Raw genomic sequence first — 25,760 nt, 5'->3', positions numbered from 1 at the left:
GGGAAAGGGGAGGGGGCGGGGGCCAGCGGCGGAAGTACGCAGGGGCGAGGCGGAAGTGCGCGACGCGGAGGGGCGGGGCGGGGCGGGCGGAGGCGGCGGTGGCGGTGGGCAGAGGCCGCATGGCGGCCGCCCAGCAGGCGCGGGCCGGAGCGGGCGCGGCGGCGCGGGCCTGAGCGGCGGCGGAGGCCCATGGGGAAGTACTGCGCCAGCCTGGGCGTCCTCAAGGGGCCCTGGGACCAGGTCTTCGCCGCCTTCTGGCAGCGCTACCCCAACCCCTACAGGTGCGCCACGGCCGGCCCCCCCCCCCCCCCCAAGCCTCCCCCCGCCTCAGGCCTTCTCCCGGGGCCCTCCCCTCCCCCCCCCCCCCCGCGATCTGTCGCGGCCCTCTGCTCCCCTCCGAAGGGTCCTTCACCCCGGTCCCCCGCGGGACGATGACCCCTAGTCCCCCCACCCCCCCAGGCCCTGTCCCCGAGGGTCCCATGGGGGCAGGGCCCTGTGCTCGCCCCCGCACCAGAGACTTCAGGGATGGGTGCCCCACAGTTGCCAGGGGGCAGCTGGTTCCTCCTCTCCCTTCATACCACAGCTCTTGTCCCCACCCCCGCAGTGCCTGGTGGGTCCCAGCCCCAGGGGGGCTGGGGGTTGGCCAGGAGCAGAGCCTGATGTTTTCTTCCCCCTCCCCATTTTAGCAAACATGTCCTGACTGAAGATATCGTGCACCGGGAGGTGACAGCGGACCACAAGCTGCTCTCCCGGCGGCTCCTGACCAAGACCAACCGGATGCCCCGCTGGGCAGAGCGCTTCTTCCCGGCCAATGTCGCCCACTCCGTCTACATCCTGGAGGACTCTATTGTGGACCCCAAGAACCGAACCATGACCACATTCACCTGGAACATCAACCACGCACGTCTCATGGTAGGTGCCCGCGGGCGGGCACGCGGCTGGGTGGCAGGTGCCGGTCAGTGTCTGCAGCCACGTTGTGCCTTGTGCAGGTGGTGGAGGAGCGCTGCGTGTACCAGGTGAACCCGGAGAACAGCAACTGGACCGAGGTCAAGCGGGAAGCCTGGGTCTCATCGAGCCTGTTTGGTGTCTCGCGGGCCGTCCAGGTGAGTGCTGCCAACTGCTCGAGCAGCACTGCATACCCTCCTTTGGAGAGGCTTTAAAGCTGCTGCTCGTCCCTGCTCTACCCCTTCCCTGTGCTAGTTTTTCCACCCTTGCCCCTTGTTCCCCCAATTCTCATGAACTGTTGGGGTGCCCAGAACCATCACTGCTGGTGGTCATGACCTCACCAGACGTTTGGGACTGGTCAAGCTGGGACAAAGCCCCAGAGGCTGCGTCTGACCAGGTAGCTAGGCTTGCGCCTTCACTGACTTTTCCCTTGCAGGAGTTTGGTCTGGCCAGGTTCAAAAGCAACGTGACCAAGAGCACTAAGGGATTTGAATACGTGCTAGCAAGAATGCAAGGTGAGCGAGCACCCAAGGGCAGGCTGGGGCTGACCGGGATGGGTCTCTTAGAGTTACAGGCCACACTGGGAACACTTCAGTCCAGGGGCAGGTCGTGGCTTGAACTAATCCGACTGTGAAATCCTTGTCCTTTGCCTTTGCCCCCATGTCTTGGCACAGCCCGCTCTTCCTGAGCAGAGCAGCCAGGCAGCACTTAGAAGGCCGAGCAGGGGCGGAGTGCAGGCAGGAGGGGATGTAACACGGCAGCAGTCACGTGCCTGCAGTTCCCCTTCTCGACGTGCCCTGACGCACGCAGGTCGGGAGCACCAGGCTCATCTTCCCCACCGCATGCGGAAGTCACCTCTGTGCCTAGGCGATGGGGCTGGTCTAGCTTGCATCAGCTGGCACTCCTGTGCCAGGGCAGGGCGGGGGCCTGCTGGGGCTGGGTTAACAACTTCTATGTTACAGGAGAAGCTCCATCCAAAACGCTGGTGGAGACAGCTAAGGAAGCGACCGAGAAAGCCAAGGAGACGGCTCTGGCTGCTACGGAGAAAGCCAAGGACTTGGCGAGCAAGGCAGCCACCAAGAAGAAGCAGTACGTGTGAGGGGCCGGGCACAGGCGGGAGCTGGCTGCACCAGAACAGATAGGAGCCTCCTTAGATTTTATATTTTTAAACAAACTGTACAAGTCTGACAATCAGCTGCTGTTAGACCCTTTCTGAGATGTAACTATCATTAAAGAATTTACTCCCACCTCAGACTGGGCCTGGGGCTGGCCTGGCTAGAGCAGAGCCCAGCGCTGTCCTCTCCGGGGGTCCAGCCTGCTGCCTGGGGTCTGGGCTTGCAGGCAAGACACAGGCAGGAGTTTCACCAAGTGCCTTTACTAGAACGGTGTCAGGTATGTACAAGAAAGGGGGGCAGCTGCGGGAGTGTGCAGGCAGGTTGCTTAATGCATTCGTTTCCCCTTCCTGGCTCTCCAGGGGTGGCAGAGGCCCTGCTGTGGCCGTGTCTGCTGGGTGTGGCGCTGCCCCACACCCACACCAGGCAGCCCCCAGCCCCCAGTCTGCCTAGGCGCGCATGAGGGGGAGGCAGGAGGGTGTCCGTGTGACAGCTGGGCCCTCATCCAGCGCCTCTTGCAGTGCATTCTGGTGCACAACGGGTGCCACAGTGCTGTGCCAGCCCTGTGCGCCCAGCGCTGTGGCTGGTACCGCTTAGTGGCCCTTGAGTGGGCCAAGCTGGGTGCTTGTACCCACCCCATGGCCCCTTACCCAGGCAGCCATGACGAGGCCGGTGGAGGCTGCGTTTCTGGCAGCAGCAGGCAGGGAAGAGGCAGGCAGGCAGTGCAGGAAAGGCAGCAGGCGCTGTCAGGACGCAGGGCTGCGAGGGCTGGAGTAGCTGTGGTCCCTCCCAGTGCAGAAGTTGGGCAGCAGGTCCCCGCTGAACACCGCACCGTCCACCTCTATCTCAGCATCCTCTGGGCACCAGGGAGGGCGGGGGGGATGCTGGGTCAGGCCCCTGGCAGCCTCCCCTTCCCTGCCCACCCTCCCTCCCCTCACTCACCTCCCTCGGAGGGTTCTGAGAGCTGGGATGAGTCTAGGCTGTCTGCCCGTACCCGTTCCCCTCCAGTGGGCGAGAGCAGCAGTTCCAGCCGCCGCCGCAAGCTCCGCTGCTGGTTAAGCAGCCGGCCCTTGGCCCTCCGTGCCCTCAGCTCTTGCTCCTCCAGCCTCTGCAGGGATCCAGTGAACCGTGAACAGGGTCCTAAGCTGGGCAGCCCTGTTGCCTCTTGGGGGCCCTCTGGCCGGGTCCCCGGCCAGAGGGCCCCCGAGAGGCGGCAGGGCCACCCCCCTCACCTGGATGTGAAGCCGTGCACGGTGCAGGAGGCTCAGCGTAGTGGAACGCGCCGGCCCCGCGCCTACCGGCACCTGCTGCTGCAGCCGCTCCAGGCAGCACCGGAGCTGGGCTCTCCTGCGGCCGGGGCAGGGGGGAACACGGGCAAAACGGCTGTCAGTCCCGAGAGGGCCACGGGCACGGCCACCCCCTGCCCCCCCCCCCCCCCCCGTACCTGTGCTTCTCCAGCGCGTTGTGCACCGACCTGCGGGAGAGCCCCCGGTAATCAGAACCGGCGCTACCGGCCGCCGCCTCCCTCCCCCACCAAGTCCCACCGCTCACCTGACGCTTCCCACGGCCCGGCGGGACCGCGCGGGGCAGAGCGAGGCGTAGCCGTGCTCGGCCTCGGCCAGGCACGCCGGGGACCGGGGACCGACCGCCCCGCGCTCCCGCCGCTCCAGGAACTCGGCCGCCTGCAGCAGCACCTGGATGCTGGTGACCGCCGGCTCCATGGCGGGGGAGGACGAGCCGGGCGCTCATTGGCTGTTGGGCGCCCCGGGGCGCTGACGTCAGCGCGGCGGGGAAACAAATTCGGGCGGGAAAGCGCGTGCTTCAAATTTGAATCGGCGGGAGGGACGGGGCGGGCCACGCCCCCTCTGCCGCTCGGCCACGCCCCCGAGTGGGGTGCGCCCGGGTCCAGGTCCGTGCACGCCCGTGGGCGGACGTGTCGGTGCGTGTGCGGTCACGCCGGTGGGACGGAACGCGCGCGTGTGTGTCCACGTAAGCCAGGCTGCCTGCGCACCCCCACTGCCACCCAGCCCACGCGGGGCACCCCCCCGGCACCCACGGGTGTCCCCGAACCGGCTGCCCCCACCCGCCCCCCCGGGAACCGCCGCGTCCCAGCGCCATAGGGCCCAGCCGGGCGGGTTTATCTCTTTATTAAAATCCATGGGGCGGAGGCGGTGGGGAGGGGAGGGCCAGCCTCCGGGCACGGCCCGGGCCGCCCCGGGGCACCCGCCGTCATGTGAGGGCTGTTTGCACCGTCTCAGACCAGGCCCCGGGGGGGGGGGGGCGGAGGGGGGAAAGACTCTGCCCCGGGCCCAACAGCAGCCAAAGTTCACCTGGAGATAAAAAAAAAAAAAAACACCGAACCACCACGAAGCACAGCTCCAGCGCAGGGGGGGGGTGGCAAGCACGCAGCGGCACACGGCTTGCCGAAAGCGGGACACAGCCACAGTGCGTTGGGTGAGGCGGTCCTGCGCCCACCGTGGCCCTGGCCCCGCCAGCGTGGGACACAGGTTGCCACCGTGCGTGGGGTCCCGCCGCCATGCATGGGGTCCGGCTGCTGTGCCCACCCGGCCCCGTGGGGCCGCAGAGCCACCCAGCAGCCCTGAAGCGGTCCTTTACCCCCCAGGCCCAGTCTGTGGCCTCCTATGGATGCGGATCCGGCACGAGTGGGGGGGCTCTCACTGGCTCCGGGCACGCCGTGGCGTGGGTGAGAGGTGCGTGGTGTAGCAGTGCGTGCAGACACGCACGGGTTTCAGCTGGCCATAGTGTGGCAGCGCCGCGGCATGCGGCGAGCATCGGGCACAGAAGATCTGCCGGGAAAGGGCCGGAGTGGGGCTGAGTGGAGCTGGGCCCCCGGGGGACCCTGTGCACCCCAGCCCGGCCCAGTCCTACCTTCCCGCAGCTGCGGCAATGGTGCCGGCGGCGCAGTAGTGTGAAGGAAGAGCGGCAGGCAGAGCACTGGCTGCATGTGCTGTCCGGCACCCACTCAGGCAGCCGGCAGGCACCTGCTGGGCAAAACACATCGGTAAAAGCCCCCCACCCTGTTCCCCATCACCACGCCGGCCCCAGAAACATCCCAGGCCCCCTGCCTGGACCCACGCTCCTGGGTGTCCTATGGCTGCTCCGCTGAGCCAGCCCCAGGCAGGACACGGCAACTGTCCCTGCATGCCTGAGGCTGCCCAAGGCAGCCAGACTCCCCCCACCAGGCAGGATCAGGTCAGGATCAGCCCCAGCCTCACACCCTGCCCCAGAGCCATGGCACCCCGGGCAGCCCCTTACCTGCCCTCCGGAGCCCGGCAGCCTCCGTGGGGCTAGAGCACAGGGGACAGTCGGCCACACGAGGAGCATCCGCTGTACATGGGTCACCGTCCTCTTCTTCTGTGGGGACAAGGGCTGTGGTCGTCCAGCCAAACCAGGGCTGGGCTCAGCCCCATGGGGCTGGGCACTGTGGCCACATCGTTCCCATGCCTGGGGCTGCGGCCTCATCTCACCGGGGACAGGCCATAGGCAGGGCAGAGAGGAGCCCTCCCTCATGTCCCCAGGGGTTACTTACGGCTGGCGCTGGCACTCGGCTCCTCCGAGGACTCTGCCTGCGAGGCGACAATCTTGAAGACCGTTTTCAAGATGGTCCGCAGGTCACTGGCAAAGTTGGTCTGGAGCTGATCAGCCACTCCTGCACCAGGAGGGTGGGGGGTCAGGGTGCTGGGGGTGGGGTCAGGGTGCTGTGGGGGGTGGCGAGGGGGTCACTCACCTGAGATGCAGACGAAGAGGGTGTGCAGCATGTCCTTGGTGCTGCTGTAGCGGGAGCGCAGCTCTAAGCAGCGGGCACCCGGGGTGGCATCAAGCCCCGTCCCCGGGCTGCTCTCAGGAGGCTGGGGGCTGCACAGGGGGGAGGCGACAGTTACCCCAGGGGTGGCACAAAAAGTCCCCATCCCAGCGGGTGGGGATCTGCCATCTTGGCCCCGCTCCCTCCCTGCCACACACCCCCATTGCGAATTGGTGCCCAGGTTGTCCACCGCACCGGGGGGTCCCGGCTGCGTCGTGCAGGTGGGGGGTGGTGGGGTGGTGTGGGCGACCTCCAGCAGACCCCAGGGAGCAGGGGGGTCTGCTCTGGGCATGGCTGCCCCCCAGGCTGGGGGGGTGGCTGGAACGCAGGAATCCTCCAGTTCGGCTGTGCACAGGCTCCTCTCCAGCAGGCAGAGCTCCTCTGCCGACAGCACCTGCAGCAGGTCCCTGTGGCAAGGGGATGGTGTCAGACCCACGTCATGGCCCCAGTGTTGCCCCACGGCCCCACCCATGGGCACCCATCGCCCCCCCTGCCACATACCTGATCTTCTTCAGGAGGTTGTAGAACGGGCTGAAGACCTGGGACATCTGCTCAGGGCTCCGCTCCAGGCTGAGGGGACCCTCGGGGTAGATGAGGAGGCCACTGCGAGGGGACAGAGCCCGACACACATCTGGGGGTTGCCCAGGACCCCATGTCTCCAGGGGGAGAAGGGACTGCTACAGGGCAAGGAGCACCCAGCCAGCCATGTTCACCCCCTTCTCCAGGGGGCTGCACCCACCTGATAATGGCCAGGCGAGGGATGGTGAACATCAGCAGCGGTTCGTAGCCATCGATCATCTCCTGGGTCAAGTAGCCCAGGCGCAGGGCTCTGAGGGGGGGACACCCTTACAGTGGGGCCAAGCCCCAGGACGCTGCCCCATCCCCAAGGCTGAGGTCCCTGCCACCCCCTGCCTGGCACATGATGCCCCTCACCTCTCCACCGTCTCACAGAAGAGCACAATGATCTCTTGCTGCCTGTAGATCTCCTCAGGAGACTTCACTGACACCAGTGAGGACACATAGCTGGAGAGATGGAGGGGACTGTGAAGCTCCTCCAGCCCTGGCACAGCACACGTCCCCCCGGCACCCTAACCCTGGCCCCCACCTCAGCTCGAACTCCGCGAAGAGCCGGTCAAACTGGATGAGCACAGCCCGGACGGGCTCCGGGTAGGAGCCAGGCTGGCTCAGGCTCTGCTCCCGCAGCACTGTCCGCACCAGCTCCAGGCTGCACAGTAGATTCCTGGCCTGGGGCCGCAGCTGTGCCCCGTCCGCTTCCTCCACCTCCAGGAAGGTCCCAGCCAGGAGACACTACCAGGACCAGGGCAGCCATCAGGAGCCAGCGCCTGAGGCAGCGCAGCCCCTACCCCCAGGGCCAGCCCATGTGCCATCCTGGTTGGTGCCCATTGCCCCCCAGCTTGGGGGAGCTGGACCCCATCGCCCACCCCAGGATGGCATCCCCAGGCTCACCTCGGCAGCAAACAACATGTGGTTCCCCAGGTTGTCCACCAAGAGCTCCTCAGGGAACTTGACCAGGTAGTCACGGCTGTGCCGCTGTGTGGGAATGCACTCCTCCATGATCCGCTCCAGGACGGCCAGCAGGTGAGCCTGGGGAAGGCAGGGATGTCACCTGCGGCCACCCAGGTGTCCGGGGTCACAGCGGGGCCCAGGCTGCCCCCATACCTGGCTGAGGTGGAGCTGGTTGAGGAGCACCAGGTACTGCTGTGGGTCCAGCTCAGCATCCAGCCCATTGATCTCAGCCACCACCCGCGTCACCCTCTCGTCGGCAAAGAAGAACTGGGAGAGCAGGCGGGAGTCGGAGCGCTGTGGTGAGAGCAGAGGGGTGATGGTGGGAGCACCCCCCCACAACTCCGGGTGCTGGGCCAGGGGGAACCCAAATCTCCTGTGCCCACAGCCAGGCGGGGCGGGGGCTGCTGGGGTTTCGTCCGCTGCAGCTGGTCCCTGTGGGGCAGCCCCGGGTCCACGAACACCCACTCAGGCAGGTACGTGGGACCCCCATGGCGGCTCCAGCTCAGCTAAGCTGTGCCGGGGGCAGGCAGCCCCCAGCCGAGCCCTCCCGGGGAGCGCCACCGTCCCCACCCACCCGTGCCTCAGTTTCCCCAGGGGCAGAGCAGGATGAACAAGCTCGGCCGCATCCCGGCAGCGTGGGCACGGATCCGTGTGCAGCTGTAAACACCGGCTCAGGTGAAAGGTCCGTGGGGAGCCCCGGCGGGGAGCGGGCGGCCCGGAGAGACGCTCCTCGCCACATCTCCCCCCGTCCCCCCAGACCCCCGCGGGGCCGTGGAGATGGAGGGGGCCGGGGGTGGGGGGCGGGGAGGGGAGGAATCTCCTCACCCCGGGAACGGGGCGGCGCCGGGACGGGCTCCGAGCTGCCCGGTCCCGCCCGCTGCTGCCCGCACCCCCCGCCGCACCTCCAGCCCCGGGGCCGGGGCACCTCTTCTTCCTCCCGCTCCGCCCCGGCGGGCCCCCGCCGCCCGCCCCCTGCGCCCGGTGCCGGCGGAACTCCCGGGCAGCCCCGACGGGGCGGGGAGGGCGGTGCCGGCTCGACGCCCACCCCCCCCGCCCCCCGATCTCACCTTGGGCCGGCGCAGCCATCGGCGGAGGGCGGCGGGCAGCATGGCGCGTCCCGCTGCTCTGCCGCCGCCCGGCTCCCCGCGCCCGCCGCTCGCCGACGGGGCGGGTCGGCACCGGGCACCGCCCGGGGGCGGACCGGGGCGGTGTCCGCCTAGCCCCGGCACCGGGACGAGCCGACGGACCGGTCCCCGCCCCGCTCCGCCCCGCCCGGCCCGGCCCGGCCCGCGGCGGGACCCGGAGCTTTCCCGCTGCCGGGTGGCGGGAGGCGGCCGCCGCTCGACGGACCGGTTCCCTGTGGCGAGACGGGGGAAGGCGGGTCCCCCGTGGGGTGGGCAAGGTGCACCCGCCGGCTGCCCTCCCGGTGCCGCGCCCCCGTCTCGGTTCCTGGCTCCAATTCCCGGCTGCAACCCCCGGGCTGCCGGTTTTCCCCTCCCGGTGTCCGGGCCCTCCCAGTTCCCTGGCTCTTCCCTCCCGGTTCCCCTCTCCCCGCAGCCCCCGAGGCCCAACCTTCCGGGGACAGGGACACCCCTGAGATCCGGCCCCGCAGCCGCCCTTAGCCCCGAGCATCCCCGGGCCGGTGGGGGGGCACTGGGGGGAGGCACCCGCAGGCACCCGCCTGCTCTCTGCTGCGTGGGCTGTGCAGGGTGTGGGGTGCAGAGCGGGGCGCTGCAGTGGGAGGGGGGCAAAGCAGCCCCTCGGTGGGAGCAGAAGGGGCCGAGTGGCCAAGGAGGGGTCCGGGAGGGTGCTCGGGGCGCTGGACGCAGAAAGACACCCTGGCCATGCCAGGGGAGGTGGCTGCTCCTGTGCCACTCCAGGCCTGGCACTGCTGGCCACAGGATGTGGGTGCCGATAATTCAGGTGGCTGAAAGCCTAATGGGGTGGATTCACAGGTAAAAAATCCACCGAGGACAATTAAACAAACACAGTGGCAACACTGCGGCTTGAGGAAGTTCCTGAGTCACCGTGACCCCGCGGCACCCACGCTGAGCCAGCTGGGTGCGGGTGCGGGGCTGGCCCCAGCGCTGGGGCTCTGCGTGTCCCCATGGGCTCCGGCTCAGGTTTTGGCCAGGCAGCGTGTCCTGCCTCCCGTGGCTGGGTGTCCCTGTGCGCGCAGTGAGCCTGGAGCCCTGCCTGTCCCACAGCTGCGGGCAGCACTGCCACAGCATTTTTGGGGGCACAAGCAGGTGTTCCTTGGTGGCCAAGTGTTCCACGCATCTCTGTGTCACCAGCACCGCACTCCACCCCGCCGCAGGAGGGCAACTCCGGTGACATGAGGTGTGGCATGGAGCGAGGCCCGGCCTCACACAGACCAATGCCACGATGGGGGGTTTTGGGGTGATGCGTGGCACCGAGGCTGGCAGGGAGGCGAGGGGCTGAGCCGGCCCCCAGCTCTCTTTGGGGAGGGGCACCCCAGGTCTGTGGGGCCTGGTGCACTGGGACCACGCAGAGAGGCAGCAGACACCCGTGGGCAGTCTGGGATCAGGCAGCAGCAGGAAAGCTGGGGCAGCAGGTACTGCACTGCCTGGCTGCACTGCACTGCACGGGGGGAGCAGGGAAGGCCTGCGCTGGGACCAGGGCATGGGGTGCAGTGCACAAGGCTTGCCCTGCCTGGACATGGTCACGCAGCTCCAAGGATGCCGTGGTGCTTAGGACGGTGCTGCACAGCCAAGAGACACTCACTCAGGGTACCGAGAGAGCACTGCTACACAGGGACGGGGTGCAGAGGGGCTGGAAACCCACACATGCGCCATGGGTTCTTCCACCAGTGGGAAGGCTGGGGCAGTGGGCAGTGGGCTGCTCATCCACGCTGCAGCGGCCGTACCTGTGTGGCAGGGTTGGAGTGCGGGGGAGCTGCAACCCACGTGTTGGTCCAAGGCTGTGTGTCTGGGGTCATGGTGCTGAGCACGGCACTGCACAGCCAGGATGCATCCAGGGTACCAGGAGAGCATCGTTACACGGGGATGGGGTGCAGAGGGGCTGGAAACCTGCACGGGCACCCCGGGGTCATGCAGGAAGGCCGTTGCAGCGGGCAGCATGCTGCACAGCTGCAATGGGTTGGGGGTACCAGTGTGCTAGGACTGAGGTGCGGGGGAGCTACAAACGCACGTGTGGGTGTGTGCGTGGGGCTGAGGACGCTGCAGTGCTGGGATGCACCCAGGGTACCCACAGAGCTCTGTTACACGGGGACGGGGAGCAGAGGGGCTGGAACCCACGCGTGCATTGTGGGGTACTGCAACCCCAGGAAGGCCGGGGCAGTGGGGAGTGTGGGTGGGGGTACCGGTGTGCCAAGGCTGGGGTGTGGGGGAGCGGTGTCTGGGGCTGGGACGCCCCGAAGGCACCGGCGCTCTTTAGGACCCGGGGGAGGGGGGGTGGGGGCGGAGCCGCGGGTGGTGACTGCGCCGCCACCTCCCCCCCGCCAGGTGGCGCGCTGTGGCGTGTCGCTGCCCTCTCACAAAATGGCGGCAGCGGCTTCACCTCGCCGGGCCTTTCCCCCCTCCCTCCTTCCCCCCGGGCAGGGGCCGGACGGGCCGCGCCGCCATATTGGCTGTTGTCCTGGCTGCGGCGGGCGGCGGGCCGCGCTCGCCATGACTCGCAGGCGGAACAAGGCAACAGCGGCGGGTGGCTCCGGGCCTCGCCGTGAGAGGGTGGGGGGTTCCGACGCTGGTCCTCCTCCCCCTCCTCCGCCACCGCCGCCGCCACCGGAACCGCCCGCCCCGCCTGAGGTGGTAGTGGCGGCGGGCAGCAGCGGGGAGCCCGGCAGAGCCACCGCTCAGGTACCGGGATAGGCCCTGCGGCGGGGAAGGGGCTGTCTCAGAGGGCATTTCAGTCGGTGCGGGGATGGGGCAGGGCCCGGGGGGGGGACCTCCGGCGCCCCCCCCCGGGCCCTGCCCCATCCCCGCACCAACCCCGGCCTCGGAGCATCCCTGAGGCACCCCTCCTTGAGGCCCTGGTGCCCCCCCCCATCTCTCTTCCCGGTTTTGGAGGGTCCTCTGCACCTTCGGGGGTGGTGGTGGGGAAGCCCCGGTAGAACCACGCTACTGGGGTGCGCTTTGCGTGGGGGGGTGGGGGGCCACGCTGAGGTGAGTGGGGAAGGTGGGAGGTGAAGCCCAAGCCCTTCTCTGAGGGGCTTGGCTGGCTTGGGATGCGGGAGCCACTTTTTACAGCATCGTGGGGCAGGGATGGGTGTGCAGGTAGGGCCTGACCTTGGCTTTTGCTGGGCTGGGTGGTGGAGCCGGCTTGTGGCCTTGGGTTGCGGATGTGTTGAGCTGCAGTGGTACTTTGGGATGCCTCTGGCAGATGGCCGGGGTGTTGGGGGCTTCCACTGGTGTGTAGCATCCTGGGGACTCATCTCTCTCAGCAGTTAGGGAAAACTGATCTCTGGCTTTCCTGGGGAGGGTGGATCAGCCAGCAAGCCTGTACCCCACCATTGCATGCTACTCCCCCTGGCATGACGAGCAGCATGAGAGGAAAGTGCTCTTCCAGCCCCAGGGTCTGTGCACCCCTTACTCCGTCCCTGTGTGTAGGGAGATCTTGCAGCTCTGCTCAGGAGACCTGTGTACGCTCTGGAGGGCAGAGCCCCAGGCTCAGGGACAGGCGTGCTTGCCCGGGTGGTGTGGCGTGCTCCAGAGGCTGTTCTCATAGCTCCTTCTTGCGGGAGGGTCCAGCCCTGCCACAGGCTGATGGCAGGTGGCTCGAGCATCTGCCAAACAGGCTGCGGGCTGGCTCCCGCGCCTCTTGCTGCCTGACATCCCTTGACGCGCCTGGCTGCTGCTGCCTGCTCTGGGTCGCGGGCAGGGAGCCCGGAGGCGGGTCTCAGGTCTGGATGCGCTGGGTGGGTTGGGAAGAGCCGTCCTCTTGCCTGCTGTGCACGGTGGTGGCTGCGTCTGCCTCTGCTGAGACATGGGGTGGCCTGGGAGTCCCCTTCTCCCTGTGGCTGGCTGGGAGGGTGGGCAGGGGAGCTGTCGTTCCCCCCCCTGCTCTCCTTGGCCTCTGACCTTTGCTTCACCTTGAGCCTGGGAGACGCCATCTGTTTCGCAGCAGCAGTTCAATGTGTGGCTCATTGTTGCGGGGCCCCGCTGTGGCGGCAGACAATGGGGGCCCCCTTGCCCGCGCCACGCTGGGTTCGTCACGGCTGTCAGGCCTCTGGCGAGCCTGCGGGCTGTGGCCCGGCTCCTGCTGCAGCACCGGGCAGGAAGCCCCAACCTGGCTGCCCTGTAAGGGGAATGCTTGAAGCAGCGCCGGGGACTGCACCCCACCCCGGCGCATCTGTGCCGCCGGCTGCGCAGAACAAAGAGGCGGGCGGAAGGGCTTGGGGCTTTCTGGTAACGCAGTGGGGGGTCTGCGACGGGCAAGGAGGGAGGGTTGTGGCTGCCAGACCCCTCTTCGTATCCTTGTGTGGCAATTTCTATGGGTCTTGCTTTGCTCTGCAAGTCCCCTTGGTCCCACTGTACCAGAGGTGATAATGGGAGTTGCTAGTGGCCTCCCAGCCTTGCTTGGTGGTGAGGCTGGCTCTTTAGCACGGTGTGATCTTCCCAAGGGTCCGGAATGCTCTCAGCTGGCACATGGCAGGCTGGCAGCAGGTGGGCAGCCCGAGGCTGCTCTCCTCCAGTGGGAGAAGGTGCAATCCCACATGTGGCCTACAAGAAATTCTCTGGTTTGGTGTCAGTGTCCCAAGGTCTCATTTGCTGCCTCATCTGCCCTGCACCTGTGCTGACCTGTCACCCTGCTGTGTAGCAGATCACACCTGGGGTGACTCATGGTCTGTGTGTCCTTTTGCAGGTGCTGCCCACCGCCAACCAGTCGGTGCAGACGTGCTGCCTGCTCTGTCACCGGGAGCGCAAGGACTGGGGAGGGCCGTCCCACAATGGGCTGGTTTCCCCGGGTGAGAGGCTGCCACCGGACTTCGTGCCAACACTTGTGCAGAACCTCTTGGGAGAAATGCCACTGTGGATCTGCCAGAGCTGCCGGAAGAGTGTGGAGGAGGAAGAGCGGCGGGCGGTGCAGGAGCAGGCCCTGGCGGTAAGTGGTTACAGAGCTGGGGTTGGAAAAGCCAGAGTTGTAGCTCCCAGGACCGCGGCGTTGACCGCCCTGTGGCGCTGGCTGGGTGTGCAGGTCCCCTACTTACTCAGAGATGAACACCTCAGACATCCCAGCCTTGCTGCTCCCTACAGTCATGCTGCTCTCCCCAGGGCTGCTGCTGGCTCCTCAGAGAGAGACTGTGGTAGGGCAGAGCGTGGTGCTGTAGAGGCTTGTTCAGCAACCTGTGTTGGGTTGGAGCTGCCTGCCTGGCAAGGCTGGCAGTGTTGCTGCTTCTCTGCCAGCCCTGCTCCACTGTGCATTGTGCCACGTCCCCACTGGCCCCAAGGCTGCTCCCTGCCGTTACACAGGTCTCCTCGGAGCGGCAGCACGTGCCAGGGCAAGTGCTTGCCCATGTGTGGAGCTCAGGGGAAGAGAATTTCCCTCCTGCTTGGCTTTATTTAACCCTGGCCTGGTCTGAGTGGGACCGGAGCAGGTGTGTGGCCCTTGGCACAGCCCGGCCATGCTGGCAGGGGCTCTGGGAGCCAGGCTGTGTTCTGTTGGACGGATGGGCTGGTTGCCACCCCCAAGACAGTGACAGGAGCGGTTCTCATGTGCTGAGCCGCTGCCTCAGGACAGTGGAGGGGGTCTCTGTGCCAATGCCCTGGGGCCAAAGGCCTCCCCTCCCAGCCTGCTGCTGCTTCACTCTGTTTTCCTCGCCAGGTCTCGTTATCGCACACATCCTGCAAGTCGCAGTCTTGTGGGGGTGGCTCCCACTCCTCTTCCTCCTCCTCCTCCTCCTCTTCTTCCTCGTGCCACGGGAACTCAGGGGACTGGGACCCCAGCTCTTTCTTGTCTGCTCACAAGCTCTCGGGCCTCTGGAACTCCCAGCACACCAACGGGGCCGCACAGGGCAGCCCCCTCGGGGCCCCCCCTGCTGCACTAGGTGAGTTGAAGCCACCTGTGGGGTTGAGCAGGACTTTCTGCCCAGTCCTTGGCTTAGCTGGTTTCCTTTTGGGCACCCAGCTGGTGGGCAGGGATGGGCAGGCTGGGCCTCTGAATGCCAGTGCCAGCAGGATGGCTGGGTCCCTGCAAAGGCAGAGGGTGCTGGGAGCTGGCCCTAGCTCCACTTTCCTTCCAGGTGACAAGCACCCCAGCCTCGCTCTCTCTCCGGAGTGCGCCAGCCAGGTGCCTGCAATGGCGCCGGGGCTCAAGGCCTGTCCCTACAGCCACGCAGCCTCCCCCACCTCCAGCAGCGCCGCCCCGGGCTCACCTCTGCCTACCTCACTTGACTTCTGCAAGACGCTGCCGAAGCAGTTCAAAAGCATGTGCCGGAGGGCCACCCCGCCAGGTGCGTGCCCAGGGACAGAGCTGGCCTTATCCTCCTGGCCCACTGCTCCACGCAGCCCTCGCTGCCCCAGTGCCTTTCCCCTTACTCTGCTCTTCATGGGGCAGGGCTGAATCCTGCAGGGGAGATGAGATGTCGCTGAGGCCCCTTGCTTGCAGGGGTGGCTTCTAGCCCGAGCGCCCTGCTGCCTGGGGGGGGAGGCAGCGTTTGTCCCGCGGAGAAGCAGCCCGTGCAGAGGTGGTGGGTGGCTCCAAGCCTGGCCCTGGCCTGCGTGGAACAGCTGGTGTCTGACTGTCTCTGCTCCTGCTCCTCTGCAGGTGAGGCCTTCCACTCCTCAGAGCATCATCAGCACTCGGACCTCACTGCTCCTCCCAACAGTCCCACGGGCCTCCCCTCCCAGCCGCCAGCGCTGATCCCCTCCAAGCAGACGCCTGCCCATTCGGGGCCCTTTGGCTCCCCGCCCCACATCCCGCTGGGCACCTCCCCACAGGCTGCACTCTTCCCTGCGCCCAGCACGCAGGTGGCAGCCCCGAAGTCAGCGTCCGAGTCCCCTCCCACTGGTGCAGTCTCACACAGCCCAGGGTCGTGTAAGAGCCCTCACCTGCCCCCTGCCAATGTGCCGCTGCTGAAGATGCCGCCTCCACTCTCGGGCTGCACTCATCCCTGCAACGGGCACTGCAGTACTTCGCTCATCCCTCCTCCCGCCTCCCACCAGCTGCCCAGCACGAACAGGTGAGTAGAGGAGCCCTGCCTGCTTCCAGCCTGTCCTCGCTGGGCAACGCACCCTTTCTCCCACCCCTGCCCGTGGATGTGCTTTTCCCTGCGGAGGGACCGGCTGCCCTGGCGTGGTGGTGCAGAGAGCCGCTGTGTTTGTGGGCCAGTTCCGCTCCTGCAGACCCCTGGTCTCTGAGGGTTGAGCTCTTTTTCTCCCCACGTGTCTTCTCCCTGCGGTTGTCCTTTAGTACTGTGGTGCAGAAGAGACTGTGCTTGCTCCTCCTCCAGCTAAAAGACCCAAAGGAACCACCCGGTCAACCTGCTGTTGGCCAACAGGACCTTTGTCAGTGAGACCCGTCGGGCAGCTGTGGCACTGAGCAAAGGTCCTCGAGAAGATGAAGCCTGTGGACTTGTTCTGCTCACCTGCTCCCCTGGCCCTCTCTGGGCTGCCTGTGCCCTGGAAGAGAGCACGCTGAGTCACGGGCGCTGGTTCCTCTCCGCTGATTAGCGCTCCCTGCGGAGGGCCAGCCAGGTCCCGAGCTGGAGCTCGAGGAATGGCGCTGTGGGCCGTGCCCTGGCCTCCCTGTCTCTGAGCTGGGTAGTCTGTGCCTGTGGGAGCCGGGCCTGCCTGCACGTGGGGATGTCTGGCAGCTGCATGCAGTTCCAGCGTTTCTCACCTGTGCTACCTGCTGCCCCCAGTGAGTACCGCTCCCTGTCCTGGAATCAGCTTGTGGCCTGGCAGAGGGACACTACTTTCTGGAGCTCTGGTGCGCCAGCCTCCTGCCTGCCAGAGGCCCTGGGGGGCGAGGAGCTACAGATGTCTTCTGCTGTGGGCTCCTCTGGCATCTCCCCCAGAGGAGGAGGATGCAGGGGAGGGGGTTTGTCTGCCCTGCAAATCCTTCTGCTTGGGCACAGGCTGCCCTGGGAGGGGTGTTCCTACACATGTAGTGTGGGGCAATTTTTGAGACCCCCCGGCTCCCGCTCACCTCTGGCCCTTCTCCCCTTCTCCTCAGGGACCCCCCTTGCAAAGGGCACAAATTCCCAAACGGTACCAGCTGCCACCCGCCGCAGCCATGCGAGGCAGATGAGGGGCTTGGGGAGGACGAGGACAGCAGCTCGGAGCGCAGTTCCTGCACCTCCTCCTCCACCAACCAGAAAGACGGGAAGTTCTGCGACTGCTGCTACTGTGAGTTCTTCGGCCACAACGCGGTGAGTGAGGGGCTGGTCTGCAGCCACCCCTGGTCCTTGCGCTCCGCTCTGCGGTGAGACGTTACATGGTCTGTGTGCTGAGAGTGCAGAGGTGGGCAGGTCTGGCCGCGGCTGTTTCTCCACAGGCGTGTGCATCCCCCACTTTGTTTCCAGCCTGCCTCATTAGCTTGCTGGTCCCTTTGCTCCCGACTCACAGCTGCCTGCCCAGCCCTGGGGCTTGGTGCAGCCAAGCCAAACCCTGTGGCTTTGCGGTGGAAGACTTCAGCAGGGGCTGTGCTGACTTGTCTTACTGAGATCTCGGGGAAGGGAGCGGTTGGGGAGGTCGGTGGGGGCCTGGTATGGGAGCCAGGGCTGCCTGCACGTCATGCTGGCTTCGAGCGCCTGCCCGGCTGACAGCGCTTGCTTCCTGCAGCCCCCAGCCGCTCCCACAAGCCGCAACTACGCTGAGATCCGGGAGAAGCTGCGTTCGCGCCTCACCAAGAGGAAAGAGGAGCTGCCGCAGAAACTAGGCCACAACAGCAGCTCAGGAGAGCCTGCTGTGGACCACCGCAATGTGGATGAGCTGCTGGACTACATCAACAGCACAGAGCCTAAGCCCTTGAACAGTGCCAAGGCAGCCAAGCGGGCACGACACAAGCAGAAGAAGAAGGTGAGGCTGGGCAGAAGGAAGCACTGCCTGGGGCAGTCTGCAGGAGGGCAGTCAGGACAAGACTTGCCCCTTGCAGGGCTTTGCCTTCTCTCCCTCATTTCTATTTGGTTTCTTGAGCTCAGTGTCCTTTGCTGCCCTCTCACCTGAGGTGACAGCAGTGCCCATCTGCATGCAGGGCTTCCCCTTCCTCTGTTCCTGCAAAGGGTGGCCCAGCCCTCCGGGGCCCTTTGGGCTGCGCTGTCCTACCTGCTCCGTACTGTGTCTCCGACAAATGCCATGCATCTGTGGTGGGGAGAGGCAGTGCCGTGATGACTCGTGCTGGTGCCTTGTGCCCAGAGCAGTGTTTGGTGTGCAGCGTGGTAGCTGTTGCAGTGCCCGTGGAGGACGTGGGGTGGCCGTGCTGAGTGCCGGCCCTTGGGTTTGCTGCCTGACAAAGCTGGTGCAAGGCTAGCTGCGTGGCCTGTGCCTGTGACTCTGTGGCCCAGGCCACCTGATCCTCATGGCACCTGTGTTGCAGGAGAAGGAGAAAGCCCAGCTGGAGGCAGAGGCCCAGAAGCGGGCAGAGCGCACCCCTGCAGCCAGCCAGGCCAGGGAGCCAGCCGAGGAGAAGCTGCTGGAATGGCCGGAGCTGGAGCTGGAGCGGGTGAACAGCTTCCTCAGCAGCCGGCTGCAGGAGATCAAGAACACCATCAAGGACTCCATCCGGGCCAGCTTCAGCGTCTACGACCTCAACCTGGACGTCAATGACTTTCCCAAGAAGGCAGCTGTCTTGGAGCAGAAGAACCTGCTTTCCCACCTCAATGGCTCCTCTGACCTACAGGACATAGACCTGGCCCTGGCCCCGCTCAGCCTGGGCCCCGCCAAGAACCATGCACTGCTGCGGAGTGAGCTGGGCCCCCGATGGGGCGAGGGGCCCGGGGAGCCGCCGCCAGCCCCAGTGGCCGAGAACGGTGTGGTGAAGCGCCTCAGCGCCGTGCCCAGCCTCTCCCGCATGATCTGGGTGCAGTCCAAGGCTGCGGACTCTGCTGCAGACGGCAGCGGGCTGAGCCCGGAGCCCAAGGAGGGACCGCAGGCCAAGGGGCCGGAGCCACCGGAGCCGGTGCCCGCTGGGAGCCGGCAACGGAAGAACAAGCGGCAGAGCGGGCAGGCGAAGAAAGGGGAGGGGGCTGCCGTGGGGCCCGGCGGCCAGGCCCGGCTGGAGAGCCCTGGTGTGAAGGGGCAGGTGCTGGGAACCAAGCACCCTTCTAAGGCCGGCGTCCCGGAGTCGCAGCGGGCGGCCGGCTGTGCCGAGCTGGGGGAGAGCGGGAAGGGGCAGCCCTGGGGCTGCGGCAGTGGCGGCAGGCTGGAGAAGGAGAGAATCGGCGAGTGGAAAGGCCGGAGGGGAGAGGGCAAAGCGGAGCTGCTGGAGCCAGCGCAGCCGCAGCAGCAGCCACCTGCCCTGGCTGCAGGGGACCGGCAGCTGCCTGCCCCCACTGCCCTGGGGGGTTCCCCCCAGACCAAGGGCAAGAGCAGGAAGAGCCGGAACAAGGTGGAGAAATCCAATACCTCGATCGGTGAGTGCCGGGAGCGCCGCTCTGTGCCACCATCCTTGCGGTGACCCCTTCCCCCCCCCCTCCGCCCTGCCAGCTGCTAGCCCCCTGCCCGTCCGGCAGCACTGACCCTCTCCCTGCCCCTCTGCTTTGCCAGATGACGTGTTCCTGCCCAAGGACCTGGACGGGGCAGAGATGGACGAGACTGACAGAGAAGTGGAGTATTTCAAGAGGTGAGGAGGGGGCAGCCCCGGGGGGACCAAGCCCAGCCCTGGGAGGGGGCAGGTGGGCAGAGGGGCTGGTGGCCGACCGGGGCTCTCCTCTCCCTGCCAGGTTCTGCCTGGACTCGGCCAAGCAGACGCGGCAGAAGGTGGCGGTGAACTGGACCAACTTCACCCTGAAGAAAACCACTTCCAGTGCAGCCCAGTGAGGTGCGGGGGAGTGGGCCGCCCCCCACCCACTCGCCGCTCGCCTCTCCTCACTGTGCCCCCCGTCCCGCCCCGCGGGCCCCCGCCTCGCCTCGGTGGGGTCCCCTCCTCTGCGGGGGGGGGGCCCCGGTGCTCTCCTGCCCCGCGGGGACCCCCGGGGCTACTGCCCATCTTCCCCCTGCCCCCCCACCCCACTTCCCGCTGCGGGGTGACCCCGGCCGTCCCGTCCCCCTCTCCGCGGGCGCCCGGCTCCCTGCGCCGCGGGGAAGGACCGTGCTGGACCCAATAAAGAACTTTTTAATTTTTTATTTTATTTAAACCCCGCTGTCTGCTGCTTTCTGCCGCGTCCAGGGGCGGCGAGGGGGGGGGGGGAGGAGGCGGGGCGGGGCGAGGAGGCGGGGCGCCGGCGCCGCGCGCGTTCGGCGCAAGTCTGGCCATCGGGGCGACCCGTCGGGCCCCGGCTCCGCTCCCGCCGCGTGGGCGGGGCGCGCTCTGCCGCGTTGCTGGGCGACGGCGCCCGTCCCTCAGCCGTCATTTCCGGCGCGCGGGATTTACATCCGGGGCGGTGCGGTTGTTGCGGGGAGACGTCGCCATGGAGGCCGGGACTGACAGGAAGGTAGGGCCGGGCCCAGCCTGGCCGGTACCGACAGCCCTGGTGGGGCTGGGCGGGGCTGGTACCGTCCCGGATCGGCCTCACCTCGCGTCTCCCCACAGAGGCAGCGGGAGGAGGCGGCGGAGACGTCCGACCTCTCCGGGGAGGAAGATGACGACTATGTGCCCTACGTGCCCGTCAAGCAGCGCAAGCAGCAGATGGTAAGGGGGTAACGGCGCCCGGCGCTGCCGGGGGAGGGGTGTGAGCGTCACTCCCGACGCGGGGCCTCTTACTGCGCCTCGACCTGCTTTCTTCCAGCTGCAGAAGCTGCTGCAGATGCGGCGGAAGGTGGTGTCGGAGGAGGAGCAGCGGGACAGTGGGAGCGAGCAGCGGGGTGATGAGGATGACATCCCCTTGGGGCCCCAGTCCAACATCAGCCTCCTGGACCAGCACCAGCACCTCAAAGAGAAGGCGGAAGGTATGGGAGTGGCTGGCAGGAGGGCCAGGTGGTTTTTGGGAGGGATTGAAACCTCCTCACTGTTTTCCTGACTCTACCCACAGCTCGGAAGGAGTCAGCCAAGGAGAAGCAGCTGAAGGAGGAAGAGAAGATCCTGGAGAGTGTGGCAGAGGGCAGAGGTGAGTGGTGGGAGCTCTGTGTCTCAGACCTGTCTCCAGAGCCGTCAGGGCAGCCTTGCAACACTTGGGGATGTTCATACTCAAGATCGGACAGATCACAATGGCTTCCTTCATTCAGTCAGCATCCAACTGCCTGGCTTAGCTGAGATGTTGCTGTGGCACTTGGTGTTCCTGTACCCAGAAGGGCTGTCAGGGGTACTGTTTTTCCTGCTCTGTCTACGGGCATGGTCTCCCAAACTGTTTACCCCAGTAGTTCTCTGCTGAAGTTACATGCAGCCTGGACATGGAGAGTTTGCACTGACCTTACCCGCTTTGTTTTTGCAGCTTTGATGTCAGTGAAGGAGATGGCAAAGGGCATCACCTACGATGATCCAATTAAAACCAGGTGTGTTTCACAGTACAGAGGTCGTCTTTCTGAAAGCATTGTTTCCTCACGCCTGAAATGAACTAGAAGCCATGCAGCCTCACAGGAGCACGGCTCTGCGGCCACTGGCATTGCTCTTGCTCCGCTGCCTGGCTTCTTACTGCTGTGTGTAAGATTGAAGGTGTCACCATAGGTGTTGTTTTATATAGTTAAAATTTGCTAGAGTGCATTTATGCTAAACTTGTGGACTTGAGAAGAACTTCAGATTTTGGAGGTGACTAAGCTAGAGGAAGAGACTAGGGGAGACTACAGAGCCAGTGCTGCTCGAGGCAATGTCAGAGAGGTGATCGAGATGTGTCCAAAAGATGTTTGTCCTGTTCCACCCACTGTCCACAGACTGTTCTCAGCTGTTAGCTTCGATTGGCTTCCTCAGGCTTTGGGGAAACATTTTAATGCATGGAACTGGCTTGGATCTGCTCCCTTGCTCACACCACAAAGCCCCTAGGGGTTACCTGTTTTCTCTGGTGGGATATCGGAGCCCGACAGGGGGTTCCCCTGGGCCTCCTTGGGGGCTGCGGCTCTGGAGCCCCAGCCTCATTCTGCATCACAACCTTTCTCTGTTGCCTTCGCAGTTGGAGAGCACCTCGTTACATCCTGGGCATGTCAGAGGCACGGCATGATCGCGTGCGCAAGAAGTACCACATCCTGGTGGAGGGGGAAGGCATCCCACCCCCCATCAAGAGCTTCAAGGAGATGAAGTTCCCAGCAGGTGGGCTGGGAGAGGAGCCTGGTAGGGTGGGGGACAGCATTTTCCTGGGAAATTTGCATCAGTGAGTGAAGCTGTCGGATCTTTAATGCTTAATGTTATTGGGGTCATAGCTTAAATTCCCAACAGTGGTTGTGTCACCTAACTGCTGGCCCAAGAGGTCTTTGTCACTGGTGGAAGAGCTGCTGCTGGGACCTGAGTAGGAGAGAAAGAAGGGGAAAACTTCAGCTCATGAACAGATATGTTCCTTGTTCTCTAACAGCTATTCTGAGGGGCCTGAAGAAAAAAGGAATCCAGCAACCAACACCCATACAGATCCAAGGCATCCCCACGATGTGAGTGCTCTGTCCCTGTCCCAGAGTGGACGGGGGTGGTTGCTCCCTACAGCCCACCCCGTGGTGTGAACCGGATGCTCTTGCATGGTGACAGATGCGCCCTGTCACCTTGCTCAGTCCTGGAGGTTTGAGCCATTCTGTGATGCTCCTCCTCACTATTGGCCTCATTTCTCTGCCAGCCTCTCAGGAAGGGACATGATTGGCATTGCATTCACTGGCTCTGGGAAGACCTTGGTGTTCACTCTCCCGGTGATCATGTTCTGCTTGGAGCAGGAGAAGAGGCTGCCGTTTTCCAAGCGAGAGGGACCCTATGGACTCATCATCTGTCCCTCGGTGAGTGTTGGGGGTGCGGTGACGTGCAGGAGGAAACTTTTATTGACGTTCAGTGGCTATGCCAGATCCTCCCTGCATGGATGTGTAGGAATGTTTGTTTTTCTCTGCAGCGGGAGCTGGCCCGGCAGACTCATGGCATCATTGAGTACTACTGTCGCCTGCTGCAGGAGGATGGCCTGCCCCCACTGCGCTGTGCCCTCTGCATCGGGGGCATGTCTGTCAAGGAGCAGATGGAGACAATCAAACAGTAAGACCTTCTGGGGGGCGGTTTGTGGGGCTGGAGCTGTGCTCTGGTTTCTGGCAGGGGACTAAGGGGTGGCACCCTGGCTAGGTGGCTTCAGGAAGGTGTGGGTGCAAAAGTGATGTGCCAAGCAGGTGTTACCTTCCCTATGTGTCGCTGTGTGGAGCAGGAATCCGAGTGCCTGACTGTGGCCTTCACTCATCCCACAGTGGTGTACACATGATGGTGGCAACCCCTGGCCGCCTGATGGACCTGCTGCAGAAGAAGATGGTGAGCCTGGACATTTGCCGTTACTTGGCCTTAGATGAGGCTGACAGGATGATCGATATGGGCTTTGAGGGGGACATCCGTACCATCTTTTCCTACTTCAAGGTACTGAGCTGGCATGATATGAGCACCCTGAAGCTCAATCCCTGCATCCACCTGGCTGGGTGAGTGCTAAATCCTTGCCTACGCTGTGTTCCCTGCGCAGGGCCAGCGGCAAACCCTTCTCTTCAGTGCCACAATGCCCAAGAAGATCCAGAACTTTGCCAAGAGTGCCCTGGTGAAGCCCATCACCATTAACGTTGGGCGAGCGGGTGCTGCCAGCCTGGATGTTGTGCAGGTGAGGTAGTTGGGAGCTCCCCCATGCCTGTGTGGGAGGCCAGTACCGTTCATGAGGGCACTTGATGCATCCCTTGTCAGGGAGCTGAGGTTTGTGGCCCTCCTTCCCAAGAGATTAAGGGGTGCCAAGCAATGGCAATTTCTCTGCTGCCTGCCAGACTCGTATCTGTGCTTGTTCCTAGGAAGTGGAGTATGTGAAAGAGGAGGCCAAGATGGTGTACCTCCTTGAGTGCCTGCAGAAGACCCCACCACCTGTGAGTAGTGCGCTCTGGCAGCATGGCTGGGGGCAGCGCGGGCACACTGCAGCCCCGGGGCATGGGTGGAGCTGGCAATGGGGATGGGGCTGCAATGCTGCAGGGTTCTGCCATGGGCAGGGGTTAGGCATGCGAGTGACTTGTGCTCCACGTATGAGCAGGTCCTGGGCCGAGAGCTGTTGTGTGCTCTGCTCAGCAAGAGGGAATGGGTTTCTTGGGGGTTGTGCTGGTGCCAGCAGTGCCATCCCGCAGAAGGGTGGCTTTTCCATCATGTCTGTTCTGCCGCAGGTGCTGATCTTTGCAGAGAAGAAGGCGGATGTCGATGCGATCCATGAGTACCTGCTGCTCAAGGGTGTGGAAGCTGTGGCCATCCATGGAGGGAAAGGTCAGTGAGGGTCTCTGGGAGGCCTGAGCTGCAGTGTGGCCCTACCCGACCCCACTCCTGCCAGGGTTGTATGTGGCCACAGGACGTCTCAGTGTGCAGCAGTTTGTGATGGTGTGAGGAAGGGCTGTGGCAGTGTTGGGAACGAACGCCACATTGTATGTAGCAGGCATAAGCACAGTGCAGGTCCCTATGGGACCTAGAGACCCATCTGCTCCTTTATTTGGGGAAAGGCTGTGTAGGTTCTCTCTACTGAGGGAGTCCCGGTTGAGCAATGCTTGGCTCTGAGGCCATAGCAGTTGCTGCAAGAGGTAGGACTGGGAGCTCTGCTCTTGCTGATCTTCTCTCCTGGGCCTTTGCAGATCAGGAGGAACGGACAAAAGCCATTGAGGCCTTCCGGGATGGGAAGAAGGATGTCCTGGTTGCCACTGACGTCGCTTCCAAGGGCCTGGACTTCCCAGCCATCCAGCACGTCATCAACTATGACATGCCGGAGGAGATTGAGAACTATGGTGGGGACTGGGCCCCATGGGGGACCAGCGAGGCCACAGCGGGGTGTGTGCAGGCCAGCAAAGCTTTGCGCTTGTCTCTGCAGTGGCTGGGGGCAGGGTGGTCTGTCACATTGTATTCACCCAGGCCTGATCCTGCCTCTTTCTCCACAGTTCACCGTATCGGGCGTACAGGCCGTTCGGGCAACACTGGCATTGCCACCACCTTCATCAACAAGGCCTGCGGTAAGAAACAGCGTGGGGCTGGGGGCTGCGGTTGTAGGAGGCAGCTGGGCGATGGAGCTGCCTCTGCCTTGGCAAGGGGGGTGATCCCACACAAGCAGGGATGAGTCGTGTTGGCCCAAGGAGGGGAGATGGTGGCATGGGGCAGTGCCCCCCACCCCTGCTTGGGCTGCATCTGAATCCGTGTCTCTGTTCCCAGATGAGTCGGTGCTGATGGACCTGAAGGCCCTGCTCCTGGAGGCAAAGCAGAAGGTGCCACCTGTGCTCCAGGTGCTGCACTGTGGGGATGAGACCATGCTGGACATTGGAGGTGAGAGACCCCGGGACGGCCCAGGGACCTCCCACGGGGCTGCTGGGAGACCTGCACTGCAGACAGGTCCCGTTGCTCCGGCCTGCCAGGGCTGCCTCAGGGCTGTCGTTGCCTGGCCATGTGGGCAAACCTGGTGCTGCAGTAGCATGGAGAGACACTGGCATAGCCCCTCTGCTCCTGGGGTGGGGGGACCGCTTTCCTGGCATGGCACAACTCCCCCTGACCTCATCCCTCCCATTGCAGGCGAGCGGGGCTGCGCCTTCTGTGGCGGCCTGGGCCATCGCATCACTGACTGCCCCAAGCTGGAGGCAATGCAGACCAAGCAAGTCAGCAACATCGGCCGCAAGGACTACCTGGCGCACAGCTCTATGGACTTCTAGCCTGGGGACCATGCTGCCTGGCGCTCCCCCTGTGTGGACCTTGGTTCCCTTTCAGCCAAGGCAGCGCCCCAGCTGCCCTTGCCTTTCCTAAGCCCAGGGGCCTGTCCTGCACTGCTGTGGCCCCTTTTCCAGGCCTTTGGCCACCAGAGCTATTGCCAGCTCAGCCTGATGAAGCTCCTGCCCCAGGAGGAAATTGGGAGGAAATGTGTGGAGCTGTGCCGCAACAACCCGTTATGTCAGCGGTGCATTGGGCAAGCAGGTAGCGGTGCCTGAGGGGAGGAGGAAGCCCCAGGTGGGGTGACTGGTCTGTGGCCAGCTGCCTGTGGCCTCTGCCAGCCAGCCACAGTGGTGCGACCAGGGTCTTACGTCGCTTCTCTCCAAAGCCCCTTGATTCCTCCAGGACTGTCCCCCTTACCTGGTTTTGTGAATCCTCAGCTGGTGGCTGTTCCCATATCCCCCAAACACACT

The 25,760-nt window shown here is 64.9% G+C and overlaps 5 protein-coding genes across 8 annotated transcripts; 3 read left to right on the top strand and 2 right to left on the bottom strand.

Annotated features, from left to right (window-relative positions):
- Positions 1–86: 86 nt before the first annotated feature.
- PRELID1 (PRELI domain containing 1) lies at positions 87–2,197 on the top strand. The gene is made up of 5 exons (XM_049829808.1): positions 87–281; positions 687–912; positions 990–1,103; positions 1,382–1,460; positions 1,908–2,197. Exons 1-5 carry the CDS (start codon positions 190–192, stop codon positions 2,042–2,044), a joined length of 648 nt encoding a protein of 215 aa, XP_049685765.1. The 5' UTR covers positions 87–189; the 3' UTR covers positions 2,045–2,197.
- Positions 2,198–2,294: 97 nt separating this feature from the next.
- Positions 2,295–3,778, bottom strand: MXD3 (MAX dimerization protein 3). Its single transcript, XM_049829809.1, has 5 exons — positions 3,609–3,778; positions 3,502–3,531; positions 3,290–3,404; positions 3,000–3,165; positions 2,295–2,913 (listed from the first exon to the last, which is right to left on the bottom strand). The coding sequence occupies exons 1-5, from the start codon at positions 3,776–3,778 to the stop codon at positions 2,804–2,806; spliced, it is 591 nt and encodes a 196-aa protein (XP_049685766.1). The 3' UTR covers positions 2,295–2,803.
- A 529-nt stretch (positions 3,779–4,307) lies between these two features.
- On the bottom strand, positions 4,308–8,547 carry LOC126050878 (lateral signaling target protein 2 homolog). Of its 4 annotated transcripts, XM_049829356.1 has the most exons (13): positions 8,475–8,547; positions 7,561–7,701; positions 7,348–7,485; positions 6,986–7,188; positions 6,814–6,903; positions 6,620–6,709; positions 6,382–6,483; positions 6,039–6,287; positions 5,806–5,933; positions 5,608–5,727; positions 5,334–5,432; positions 4,947–5,059; positions 4,308–4,864 (listed from the first exon to the last, which is right to left on the bottom strand). In XM_049829356.1, exons 1-13 carry the CDS (start codon positions 8,514–8,516, stop codon positions 4,733–4,735), a joined length of 1,647 nt encoding a protein of 548 aa, XP_049685313.1. In that variant the 5' UTR covers positions 8,517–8,547; the 3' UTR covers positions 4,308–4,732. The 4 variants fall into 4 exon arrangements, with proteins under 4 accessions (XP_049685313.1, XP_049685309.1, XP_049685310.1 ...); XM_049829352.1 differs by having other exon boundaries at positions 4,308–5,059; XM_049829353.1 differs by having other exon boundaries at positions 4,308–5,059; positions 5,334–5,429.
- A 2,435-nt stretch (positions 8,548–10,982) lies between these two features.
- On the top strand, positions 10,983–20,146 carry FAM193B (family with sequence similarity 193 member B). Its single transcript, XM_049829202.1, has 11 exons — positions 10,983–11,246; positions 13,252–13,491; positions 14,212–14,434; positions 14,630–14,839; positions 15,154–15,568; positions 16,564–16,759; positions 17,172–17,408; positions 17,926–18,961; positions 19,095–19,170; positions 19,271–19,368; positions 20,080–20,146. Exons 1-10 carry the CDS (start codon positions 11,058–11,060, stop codon positions 19,365–19,367), a joined length of 2,919 nt encoding a protein of 972 aa, XP_049685159.1. The 5' UTR covers positions 10,983–11,057; the 3' UTR covers position 19,368; positions 20,080–20,146.
- Positions 19,874–25,758, top strand: DDX41 (DEAD-box helicase 41). Its single transcript, XM_049829217.1, has 17 exons — positions 19,874–19,981; positions 20,080–20,178; positions 20,276–20,435; positions 20,519–20,593; positions 20,918–20,978; positions 21,590–21,726; positions 21,986–22,058; positions 22,238–22,391; positions 22,502–22,638; positions 22,842–23,004; positions 23,105–23,236; positions 23,418–23,489; positions 23,778–23,874; positions 24,234–24,383; positions 24,534–24,605; positions 24,802–24,912; positions 25,156–25,758. Exons 1-17 carry the CDS (start codon positions 19,958–19,960, stop codon positions 25,290–25,292), a joined length of 1,854 nt encoding a protein of 617 aa, XP_049685174.1. The 5' UTR covers positions 19,874–19,957; the 3' UTR covers positions 25,293–25,758.
- The last annotated feature ends 2 nt before the right edge of the window (positions 25,759–25,760 follow it).

This window comes from Accipiter gentilis, chromosome 26, assembly GCF_929443795.1.
Source record: "Accipiter gentilis chromosome 26, bAccGen1.1, whole genome shotgun sequence".
Taxonomy (NCBI): Eukaryota; Metazoa; Chordata; class Aves; order Accipitriformes; family Accipitridae; genus Astur; species Astur gentilis.
This window is presented reverse-complemented; position numbering and strand designations above follow the sequence as displayed.

Bases quoted from the DNA above. Each gene is read 5' to 3' on its own strand.
- LOC126050878 (XM_049829352.1), bottom strand. From the start codon at position 8,516: ATGCTGCCCGCCGCCCTCCGCCGATGGCTGCGCCGGCCCAAG. The intron at 6,904-6,985 runs GTGGGGGCCAGG...CCATCTCTCCAG, and splicing joins TTCGCGGAGTTCGAGCTGAG to CTATGTGTCCTCACTGGTGT. The intron at 5,728-5,805 runs GTGAGTGACCCC...CTCCTGGTGCAG, and splicing joins CCTCTTCGTCTGCATCTCAG to GAGTGGCTGATCAGCTCCAG.
- DDX41 (XM_049829217.1), top strand. From the start codon at position 19,958: ATGGAGGCCGGGACTGACAGGAAG. The intron at 22,059-22,237 runs GTGAGTGCTCTG...TTTCTCTGCCAG, and splicing joins ATCCAAGGCATCCCCACGAT to CCTCTCAGGAAGGGACATGA. The intron at 23,005-23,104 runs GTACTGAGCTGG...TTCCCTGCGCAG, and splicing joins CCATCTTTTCCTACTTCAAG to GGCCAGCGGCAAACCCTTCT.
- PRELID1 (XM_049829808.1), top strand. From the start codon at position 190: ATGGGGAAGTACTGCGCCAGCCTGGGCGTCCTCAAGGGGCCCTGGGAC. The intron at 1,104-1,381 runs GTGAGTGCTGCC...TTTCCCTTGCAG, and splicing joins GTGTCTCGCGGGCCGTCCAG to GAGTTTGGTCTGGCCAGGTT. The intron at 1,461-1,907 runs GTGAGCGAGCAC...TCTATGTTACAG, and splicing joins CGTGCTAGCAAGAATGCAAG to GAGAAGCTCCATCCAAAACG.
- FAM193B (XM_049829202.1), top strand. From the start codon at position 11,058: ATGACTCGCAGGCGGAACAAGGCAACAGCGGCGGGTGGCTCCGGGCCT. The intron at 14,840-15,153 runs GTGCGTGCCCAG...GCTCCTCTGCAG, and splicing joins CCGGAGGGCCACCCCGCCAG to GTGAGGCCTTCCACTCCTCA. The intron at 16,760-17,171 runs GTGAGTGAGGGG...TGCTTCCTGCAG, and splicing joins AGTTCTTCGGCCACAACGCG to CCCCCAGCCGCTCCCACAAG.
- MXD3 (XM_049829809.1), bottom strand. From the start codon at position 3,778: ATGGAGCCGGCGGTCACCAGCATCCAGGTGCTGCTGCAGGCGGCCGAG. The intron at 3,532-3,608 runs GTGAGCGGTGGG...GCTCTCCCGCAG, and splicing joins CGGGCCGTGGGAAGCGTCAG to GTCGGTGCACAACGCGCTGG. The intron at 3,166-3,289 runs GTGAGGGGGGTG...GGATCCCTGCAG, and splicing joins GTGCACGGCTTCACATCCAG to AGGCTGGAGGAGCAAGAGCT.